Source organism: Fragaria vesca, linkage group LG2 (assembly GCF_000184155.1).
Source record: "Fragaria vesca subsp. vesca linkage group LG2, FraVesHawaii_1.0, whole genome shotgun sequence".
Taxonomy (NCBI): Eukaryota; Viridiplantae; Streptophyta; class Magnoliopsida; order Rosales; family Rosaceae; genus Fragaria; species Fragaria vesca.
Genome location: NC_020492.1, coordinates 24719128 through 24729767, shown reverse-complemented (window position 1 = coordinate 24729767; position 10640 = coordinate 24719128). Strand labels below are relative to the sequence as shown.

The window sequence follows — 10640 nt, the reverse complement described above, 5'->3', positions numbered from 1 at the left end:
TAGCAACATTGGCAGATGACAATGTGCGTGTTCTTTAAAGATTCAAGATGCTGAAACGCGGAAAGAATCAAAGCTCGATCTTCTCCTAGTGATTTACTCCTACAGCCGACCATTATAAACTTGAAAAAAGCCAAATAGTCAATTTGCTATCCTTTACAATTAACCAACTTTGTTACCCTGATGGATTTCTTTGTAAACATGATATCCAATGCACTTTGGTACATGCATCTGTTATATATACAAGCGCTGTTGAGCTAGGAAATGCTTAGCAGTCGGTGCAAAATTTACTTGCCTCGCTATTTCTCTCTTGATACCTTTTTCTTCTGTAATCTCCCTTCTATTCAAAATGTGCTTTCTGCAAAAATCGATACACTATTTGGCTCATCAACATTTCAAACACCAAAAGAGCGAAGACTATACTTGCACCACATATGAGAGATACATAGATTGAAAGGAAAGATAGCATACATTACAAATGAAATTTAACAGGAAACAGATACAAAACAATATGACCCAATGAATGGGTTTTGTTTCCTCAGGCAGTAACCTCAGAATCAGCTGGGGTGTACCAGCCTTTTTGGATCTCTACTGCCTTCTTTCTTCTGGCCAATCGAGACTTTCTTCGTGCTCCAGTATTCCTATGCAAAGTCCCAACCTTCACTGCTTTGTCAATGATGGAGTATGCTTCGCCAATAAGCTTCTCAATTGAAAGAACTTCTTCAGCCTGAGCGTCTGGTTTCTTCTTGAGCACGTCTAAAGCTTCCAAAACCTAGAATTATATAGTTAAGAAAACAATCATTGGTGTTCATGAATCATAAATTCGGAAAAATAAATTCATGCAATACTAATACAATGATTATATTCATCCTTGCTGGTTAAATCAATAAAGATATCCCTATAAATTACGTGGAAATATAAAATGATTTTGCACTTCAGTAATGTTATCCAACTGAACTGTTAACAATTATTACTAACCATGTATTCAGATGGCATATCCTCTCTCAATATCCATATACACATTTGAAACAGTTGAGCATGCATAACATCTGAGCACAAAAGAAACTAGAAAACAACATGCGATAGTAACAAACAGATAACAGTTTTAAGTGGCGCAACCACTTAAATCCTATCGCAGATAAAGAACCACTGCACCAAAAAGTACTTGAGCTAGATATAGATATGGGTGCTCCAGATGGTAATGAGATCAATTTAGACACAGATATGTTGCTCCATTTGGATGAGAATCCAAGGGATCATATATGGTGACAGCTCTAGAGCTAGACGTTGGGACATGGCAATACAAGAGACAATAGAAAAAATATTACTGTCCCAAAACATTACTGAACAGTGACAAAAATCATTGAACGAATATGAGGCCCAACAAATAAGACTTACCAACTTAGAGGAACAAAAGAGTACAAAAAGATCTTTGAACGAATTGTAGCTGTTCTTATCTAACACAGATAGATTCATCAAAAGGAAAGGACAACACCCTTCTCCTGCTTCAGAAATTCTTCTATACTAACTCAGCAATATCTCATAACCCCTATCCAATTTTTGGGCCAATTCCCCCTTCTTACCACCAAAAGATGGATCAGTCCGTGAGGTAAAAGGAACGGGTACTGGCCTCATCTCTATGGAGGGAACTCAATACAAATGCCCAGTATTTGAGCACGAAAAACATAGAAGTAAACTACAAGTATACGCCACATTACACCTCCAAGCGACTTTACATGCTTCCTCTGAACATCAAAAGGTCAATTGACTCGATATAGTATCTCCACACACAACCACACCAATGTTACACACATAAAAAAAGAAAACAGTCAAGTAAATGGTGTAAGCATATTCGTTTCTTTTCGAATTGCTACATTATACAATCCAAGCAACTAATCAGAATTCATCAAGCTCACAAATCATAACATCTTCACACATTCATCGAAAAAATAATTGCAATGAATTCACTTTCATAGAGAATGTAAACACGATAAGAAACTACCTTCTTCATCCTGGTTTTGATTTCAGACTTTCTAGACTTGTTGTAAATGCGCCTCTTCTCAGCCTGGCGAGCTCTCTTCTCAGCAGAGTCAGGCTTCTTGGTTGGAGCAGCCTCACAAACCACAGAGCGACGAACTGACCTCTGAACTGGGCCCAAATTCAAAAACCCTGCAAATTGAAAAACCCACATCAATTTACAACTTCTCAGACTGGAAAGACCAAAACTTTAGACCAGAAACAGCAAAACCCTCCAACCCAAATGAAAAAGTTTCAAACTTTGTTGGGCATTTTGAAAAATTGTCACAAATTAAAATAGGGAATTGAGAGAATATAGTACCTTTGGAGAAGAAGTCGTGAGAAAGGTTAGCAGAGAAACTGAGAGAAGGAAAGTGAGTGGAAGAAGCTGAGGAAGTAGAAGGGCCATTGAGGGAAAGGTTGCCGAATTTGGAAGGAAGGGCTAAGCATGAAGATGATAGGCAATGAAGTGCTGCTGCCATTTCTCTGAGTCTGAGTCTCTCTCACTCTAAAGAATTGGAGCTCTGCTGTGAGTGTGTGTTGCTTGCTGTGATTTTATCCACTGGAATGTGGAATTCCTCTTCTGTCCCTGGTCATGGAGTTGGGATGACGTGGAGTTATCTATTTTTTTCACTGAGATGAATCAATCTTTGCTCATTTCCGATGCATAGCTACTTTTTTTTTTTTTTTCCCCGGAAACACCCAACGTTTACATAAATTTCATCTCACGCTTTGCTTATGTGCAGTGTCGAAATGAAAGATTTGTCTGCTTTGTTATATTCTGTACTAGCCATTAATTTTTTTTTGCATCGAAGAAAGGACTCCAGTTTGCTCATGTTTTTTGCGAGGTCAGATTGCAACGCTGTTTCTCGTTTTGACTCTCTTGATGAGAGCCTTGCACCGCAGAGGGAAGGATTGTTGTAGAGTAAGTTAGGTATCTCTTGTCCAGGCCACTTGCTGTTTGTTGTTCGAGAAAACAATCAAGAGAGACCTAACCTCCTCTACGACAAACTAGTTAATAAACTGCAATCACAGATAAGTTGGACGTTTAGAACAATAGGATCATCTGCTGAGAGTACAGTTAAAAACTGGTAAAATCCAATGATAAGATGACATTGCAGCTGCTTCTAAAAACAAATCACGTCTAAGAGAATCAAGCCAAAGTGAAGTCATCACATTCTTAATCAAAATCCATTGAACTCTTCAAGTATGTGAGAGGTGCATTTCACCGCAGACAAACAGGTTGAACAAACTTTTGTACAACAGGTGTTAGAAGTAACTACAAGATGCACAAATTTGCTGATGTTCATCTAGAATCTGTCGGCTGTAACTACTGTAGGTTGAGCTTCACGATGCTTTCTGGCAAGATAGGGACCCAGTCTCACAGATTCATGCAACTGCATGTGAAAAAGAATGAATAAGTCGGTGCAAAAGAAAAGAAGAAAGGAACGAATAAGAGAGAATACGAAAGGCAGCATACACCAATTCAATTATCTGGTTGTTTATAGAAAAATAGGACTGATTCCTTAATAGGTTATGAAAAAAGAACATTTCTTTTCTTTTGATGGCTTAGCAACTGTTAACCCACACACGCCAATCCACAGAAGACTCGGGACTAGAATATATGGCTCAATTTATATTAGTCAGATGATTTATGCTCTTGCTTGTATGCATTAGGTTCGACTGGCCAACATAAATTAGTCAGCGATCCAGAAAAGTAGTCCAGCTCTTACTTAAGCAAAAGGAATGAAAAAATGATTATTATAGAGCTGACCTTTGCTGCAATCCCACCAAGCGCTGGGTCGCTTGAAAGTTTACTGGACATGTTAAAAGCCGTATGGATAGTCTTGCAACAATTATATCTTGCTTCCATGCCTGAACAAAAAATTTCATGTATAATATTAGTTTGAAGAAAATCATTTCAGAAAGCTGCTTCTGGAACCAAACAGAAAAGAGCAGCACTAATTTGAGTTCAAAAGAGAACCAGAAAATTTATGATCTGGCAAACTTTGAAATACTCAAATACACAACTCAAATTAACTGAAGAAAGAAAAGGAACCTTCTAAATTGACACACAGGGAAGAAAAAAAAATCAAAGAGATACTGGTGCTGAGGTCATAAAATGGTTGTATATCTTGTCTACTTTTCTCTTGAGACTTGAGAGCACATTTAGTATAGTGACCATAAATTTTAAATTCAGCTTATCCAGATAGGTACTGTCTTATTTCTATAATTCAATCTACAATCAGCTGGAGCACTGAACAGTCGGCAATTCAGAGGAAGACACTCGCTTCAAATAAACAGTATAAAGAACCTTATCTGAATTTCATGTGAGGATAAACCAGTTTAATGTAATTACTATTTCATTATAAGATTCTAACTATACACACAATCAGCACATTAAGGGAGATAAACTTGACAAGTATAAAATACTATGAAAGAGTAGCAGCAAAACAAAATTTTAAATATACATAAAAATTGGGACTGAAAGATGAGGACCTAGTTTTGTGGTTTCAGAAGCAGCATCAGTCACTACATTTATTATCTCTTGCTTTGAGCAAATCTCCGTGAGGCACCATGGGCGAGCCCCCAACCCAGTCAGCACTCTATAACCCTGAAATTACAAGTTTAATCCACCATAAATAACAAAACACAGTAAAGCTTTATACTTTCAGCAAGGTTAACTCTTATGTTATAACTCTATTTCCACAATCTATCTACATTGCCACATATGTAGCATCAACCTGTCCTTGCTCTTTCCACATTTTCAAGAGGTATTGTGTTGTGAAAGGCAATTAGCATAACAAGCCATACAAGAAAATGAAAGTACAGTAGAAGTAAATATCATAGTTTCAGATGATCTATATGACATAAATGAGAGGTAGTTCCACATACCTCCAATTAAAATATCAAATATGTAGTCTTTTTTCAAGGAAAATTGGTGGCCTAACAAATTTTGCTAAACTAATTCCCAGTTCATAAAACTTAATAGCTGATGCATTCCTAAAAGAATAGGAAAAAAAATAACCATAATTCATGAGTTTAGAAACCTCACCGCCAAACGAGTCTCTGGATCCTGTTGGATAACTGATAGGAATAGACCCTGTCAATTGCATCAAGAAATGAGTGTACTAAACTTGAAGTGATTTGTTCAATTCAGCAAATGGATCAACTTTTGCACAGGCCACCTGCACTCAAGTGCCCGGGGCTTCTTGACTGGAATAATCATATCAAAGAGTGCTTATCGTTAAAAAGTAAAGGAGGACAAAAAGAACTGCTCACTGATGGTGTCAGCTTTGAGCTCTTGGATGCAGTTTCATAAATCAAGCGTCGTAGGCTTTCTTCAGCATCATTAGTCAGTATGACGCTGTTCTCAGATCGAGTTTCTCCAGAAATGTTTGCAAGTGCATGCAAAGCAGCCTGTATTTGCCACAAAAATGAAACATCAAAGAAGTGCATACAGAAGGTAAGGTACAACAAGTAATATCTCTGTTCATCATCAAGAATTGTAGAAAGTACAAGAAGAATAAATTAAATAAATAAAAAGATGAAACTGTTGTCATCTTAGATTCCCCTCTTTACAATCCAAATATTTGTCTTATTTTGAAAAAGAAAAAGGTCAGAGGAATAGTGAATACATCAATGAATGAAATTGAGCTCACAAATATTTAAAGATATCTCTGTATGTGAAAAGATTGTATAGCAGAAACAACGATGATCTAGTGATTCTAGTCTCTCTACCTAAGGACTCGACAAGTAGTTTAGTCCACAAGGGCCCTCATAAACACTGGGTATGATTCAGATCGTTTAGCCACTATGACACCCCCATGAGAAGACTTTTTGAAGCTCCAGGATTTACAAAGTTTATTGTAAGCAGCTCTTTCATTATCAGCCGACAGTTATCACAGCATATTCCTCACGTGATATCTTCAACGTGCATAACCCTGTATTAATTATTAATTTTTTGGAGGTGTAAACCATGACCAATACCTTTCTTTCGAAAACTACTTGCTCCTTACAACTTATATGCGTTAAATATTATAGATACACTAATACGTTGCTACATTACTTATTACTGAGGGAGTATTTTAATCAAGGGTCCAAGACTACAAGGTTAGTTAAAGATGAATTCACTAGATAATCGCGTACACACATGGAACAACATCTCAGAGTGAATGAATTGGCAAATTAATACAGGAATAAAAAGTAGGAGAGAAAAGATGAAGTTAAGAAAGTGAAACTGTTGAGATATGAGATATCAATCCCACATCGGGAATATGGGACCTTGCCTGTGGGTTTATAAGGGTTTCGGTCACTCCATCCATTACCAATTGGTTTTGGATGTGCACCCCAAACTACTTTATCATGGTATCAGACCGGGTTACCCACGTTCATGTGTGAAGCCAAATGGCCACACGAACTCCACGTCACCCAAATGTTGTCCATGTGTTAGGCTTAAAAATTCGCCACACGTGCGGGGACGTGTTGAGATATCAATCCCACATCAGGAATATGGGACCTTGCCTGTGGGTTTATAAGGGTTTGGGCTACTTCATCCATTGCCAATTGGTTTTGGATGTGAACCCCAAACTCTATATAAACCCACAGACAAGGTCCCATATTCCCGATGTGGGATTGATATCTCAACAGAAACCCAAAAAGAAAGAGTAGAAAGAAAAAAAAAAACAAAGTATAATTTAGTAAAGAGTAGATGCACTGACCAATTTTCTACCATGGCCCTGCCTATCAAAGGCAAAATATATAACATGTCTTGCAGCTGGTGGTGAGCCTGACAGTAGCAATTGTGCTCCTTCCATTGCTAAGAGCACCAAGAAACAAAAGCTATAAGTATCAAGTTCTTAAGGAACACACACACAGACTTGCTCCAGACTAAAAAAATCTACTTTCCAAGTGTACATCCAGTAGTACATACTTACATGACCCTATTTGACCCAGGGCTTCAAGAGCAGTTTCACATTCATCTGTATCATGACTTTCTGATGAACTAAGTATTCTATCTATAGCTGATACTACAGTCTTCGCACCTGAAAATTCAAGCAATCACTTACTACTGCTTATCTAAGAACTGAAACAATCATATCATTATTCAGAAATAGCCAATCTCCAACAATTAACCTATGCAGTTACACTCTATTTGCTATTCTCAACATGTTCCAAATTAGAAAAATTTCATGCAGAAGAATAAAGCAACTATGTAGAATGCATTAAATTCAATCCAGAATGGTAAAACACATTCTAGTAGCATAGGGTGTGATAAAAAGATTATGTTAGTGTGGTCTTTTCAACCTACTAGGGCTAGTTGGGAGAAATTGCAACTAGTGAATTTCAGGCATCTTTAAGAGTGTCAACTAATGGAGCATTTGTGCATCTACCTCTCTTGTCCAGTATGGTATTACAAGTACCTTAAAAGTTAGAATATGTACACAAGCTTTTAAAGAGTCACAAAATGCTAAAAGTAAAAGGCTCAAGTGCATCCTATATCAAAGCGAATAAAAAACTTTCAGTAAAGAAAATCACTTCTCTAGAGGTGATGTAAGTAGCAATTCTGAAAGTAATAATCCCCAAGCATCTGTAAGACTAGATAATGAATATAAATCTTACTAGATTCATCAGACAAAATGTAATTTCCATTCGACAACAGTCTTCCGCTGATTATCATCGCCCTTGATCTTAGAATCGAGTCCATTGACTGGTTGCTGAAATGCATATAATTGGGCTGTAATAGTGTATAATAGCTTCTAAGAAGTTAAAAGGATATAAAATGAAATAGAAAAGAGAATATTCGGCATATCTAAGTACCTTATTATAGAACTAAGCAGCTGCAGGAGGGTGCTTGTTGACAAGAAAACTCTACCATGCTTGATCTCTGACAACTTTATCATTTGATAACATGTAAAATCAACATTTAATTCCCATATAGATAACTATAAGAGACCGGAAACAAAAACAAGATTATCGAAGTTTGAAATTGTTTATCAATTCTAAAACAAAAGATAGGAGATATCAAAATATTATTTAATCAGATAATATCACATAAGCAATATATGTCCTAAATATTAGTCCTAGAACATTCTTGTGGACTTTCTCTATTTCCTGTATGTATGTTCAAATTTTCTTCATATGAGATGGCTGAATTTCACACAAATCTTGAATGCAGGGTACAAAAGTATTGTGGAACATGGAATGGACACCAAAGGAGTGACATCAGATACAAACAGCTTCAAAGAAAGGCACTGTTGGGAGGAGGGGGAGAGTGGAATGAATTGAAGATAATCAATGACCAACCTCATACAAAAGCTCCATAACATTTAAGGTTGCAAGGGTATCATTCGAGTTAATCTCCGCTTCGAAAAGTGTAAGTAGATTTGACTTTGAAACCACCGATGCCACATGATGGGAGACAGAGAATAGCTTCACAATCAAAGCCAAAATTCGGACCCGTCCCTGAAAAACATTAATATGATTTAGGATAAGGAAAATTTCAGCAGAGTATATACATGACTAAGATCAGAGTAGATCATGGAAGTTTATACTAAAACCCAAAATGTGTAAAAATAAATGTCGACTCCAGTAACTGTCACAACTATACAGCTATGTAAGAGTATACGAAATGAAAAATGTTCCTAAATTCTTATTAATCCGGAAAAACAGAGCATAGGTGTAGCTACATCTACAGTTCTTCAACTAAAAAGTTTTAGAATTTCTACTTGTGTATAACTCACAAAGTACCAAGCACCTACCAGTGATGAGCATTGAGATGCTAATTTTCCAAGATGTGTAGCTTCATTGGCATCAGCTGGGAAAACAATATCCTACACATGATAGCAAAGTATTTCAATATGTTATCACAGAACAGGTACTAAATGTAAGGACATTTAACTGAGAAAATGCTATAATCATACTATGCCTGCTGGACTACCCGCTATCTTTGCTATCGCTTCAGTTGCTAAAGTTGTAACTTGTTCATTTCTACATATTAAAAGCAAATCAGTGTAATAAATATTTGATCCAAATAGATACTTTGCAAACAATAAAAAACCAAGTATTAATCTCAAAATAAATATTGAACGTACCCATTGATGAGGCAATCAATCAATAGAGGATATATATTGTTGTCGATTATAAGATGTGCAGAAACAGCATAGTCATTCACACTTTCGAGAAGGCGAGTAACCTGAATGCCAGTTAAGATGGCAGACTAAAATCCACAATTTTACAGTAATTTGCAGGCGGTAAAAATTTCAAAACAGCCCAACAAACAAATGGAAAACATGTATACAATATGCGAAAGCATAGAAAACTTAAAGAGGTCTCAACATAAACCAAAAATTCATAACAACTAAGGATACATACCGTTTTACAGGCTAAAGCTTTGACCTTCTGAGAATTTGCCGTCAGACCAACTTGTATGAAAGGCTGAAAGAAATAGCAAAGATAAATAATGCTTAATAACCGAATCTTGACCCATAAAACATTCTATTTACAGACGTTTCTCCTTTGTTAATGAAGATTACGCCTTTACAAGTGCAAAAATACGAAGTAATAGGGCAGTCTGAAGTTCATTTACTAGGTCCAGCATTCCAATATGTAATCACAAGTACAGCAACACATAGCTTTATAACATTCACTGATAAGTAATGCATCATTTGATCATTTTCGACAAGAAACCAAGTTGAACACTCGCGAGAAATAAGCAATTTACTTCGCTAAAAAGTGCAGAGGGCATACCATATACTGTGGAATGAGCGAAGTACCATATCTTGTTTTGAAAATGCTCTCCAAAACATCAACCAAGGTGTTTTCTAAACCAGGCACATCGGCTTTCGTCTGCAAAGCACTGCAAAAGCAACAAAAATTGAAATCGAAATAGAAAAAACTTGACGAGATTGAAATTGAAGGAAGTTGAAGAGGAGGAGGAGGTTACTTTAGGATGACAGGGAGGGGGAAGCGGTCCAGAAACTCGTGGGCGGAAGCGTCATTTTGAACTCCTGGAAGAAGAAAGAGAGCGGCGGTTAGTTGATGAAATTCGAAATAGAGGTGATCGGAAAACGGAGATAGTTTACCGGGATAGTTTGCGAACTCGGAAGAAGCTTCGAGAAGCTGAGTTGGATCGTCGACTGAGTATTCTTCCGCCATAGCTCAACACTGCAAGTGAGTCTCTTCTCTCTCTTCTGTGAGAAAGTGAAAGAGAGAGGAGAGGTGTAGTGGGCTTTGACACGCGTTAGAGTAGGCAGCAAGACACCTGTAAATAATGAACACGAGTCGGTCATATTGTGGGTTTGGGCCGGGAGGTGGAGTCCAGCAAAGTAGTACACGGATGGCCCAAACGTTTCTCTATATAATATAAGAACACGATTTCTAATTTCATTTCATGATGTTCGTGAGAATTGTAACCTACTTGTATAGTAAGGGAATAGTTAATTTAAATAATTAGAACCCAGCTTAGTTGGGAGACTCAACCTAAATGTCCGGTTTTATTTATTTTATTGAAAATAATATTTTGCTGTGGGGTGACATAAAACTTGAACCCCGAACTACATTAAATAGATAACTAATATCCTCGCAAATAACATTTTGAATGATAGACAGGAGTCTCATCCAACCAT

The 10640-nt window shown here is 37.0% G+C and overlaps 2 protein-coding genes across 2 annotated transcripts; both read right to left on the bottom strand.

The window, feature by feature from the left end:
* Nucleotides 1-323: 323 nt before the first annotated feature.
* LOC101300212 (30S ribosomal protein S20, chloroplastic-like) lies at nt 324-2539 on the bottom strand. The gene is made up of 3 exons (XM_004291454.1): nt 2336-2539; nt 2000-2166; nt 324-769 (listed from the first exon to the last, which is right to left on the bottom strand). The coding sequence occupies exons 1-3, from the start codon at nt 2493-2495 to the stop codon at nt 536-538; spliced, it is 561 nt and encodes a 186-aa protein (XP_004291502.1). The 5' UTR covers nt 2496-2539; the 3' UTR covers nt 324-535.
* Nucleotides 2540-3053: 514 nt separating this feature from the next.
* On the bottom strand, nt 3054-10252 carry LOC101299637 (26S proteasome non-ATPase regulatory subunit 5-like). The gene is made up of 17 exons (XM_004291452.1): nt 10098-10252; nt 9959-10022; nt 9763-9871; nt 9388-9450; nt 9108-9208; nt 8937-9003; nt 8775-8846; nt 8320-8478; nt 7834-7907; nt 7636-7730; nt 6951-7058; nt 6735-6832; nt 5296-5433; nt 5069-5116; nt 4513-4627; nt 3788-3888; nt 3054-3410 (listed from the first exon to the last, which is right to left on the bottom strand). The coding sequence occupies exons 1-17, from the start codon at nt 10168-10170 to the stop codon at nt 3324-3326; spliced, it is 1572 nt and encodes a 523-aa protein (XP_004291500.1). The 5' UTR covers nt 10171-10252; the 3' UTR covers nt 3054-3323.
* Between the last annotated feature and the right edge of the window lie 388 nt (nt 10253-10640).

What these genes read in the sequence shown, in the direction of transcription:
- LOC101300212 (XM_004291454.1), bottom strand. Translation starts at nt 2,495, where the DNA reads ATGGCAGCAGCACTTCATTGCCTATCATCTTCATGCTTAGCCCTTCCT. An exon ending in TCACGACTTCTTCTCCAAAG is followed by an intron (nt 2,167 to 2,335) that starts GTACTATATTCT and finishes TTCAATTTGCAG; the next exon opens with GGTTTTTGAATTTGGGCCCA. An exon ending in TCAAAACCAGGATGAAGAAG is followed by an intron (nt 770 to 1,999) that starts GTAGTTTCTTAT and finishes ATATAATTCTAG; the next exon opens with GTTTTGGAAGCTTTAGACGT.
- LOC101299637 (XM_004291452.1), bottom strand. Translation starts at nt 10,170, where the DNA reads ATGGCGGAAGAATACTCAGTCGACGATCCAACTCAGCTTCTCGAAGCT. An exon ending in CCCCTCCCTGTCATCCTAAA is followed by an intron (nt 9,872 to 9,958) that starts GTAACCTCCTCC and finishes TTGCTTTTGCAG; the next exon opens with TGCTTTGCAGACGAAAGCCG. An exon ending in TTATGGAGCTTTTGTATGAG is followed by an intron (nt 7,908 to 8,319) that starts GTTGGTCATTGA and finishes CAAATGATAAAG; the next exon opens with TTGTCAGAGATCAAGCATGG.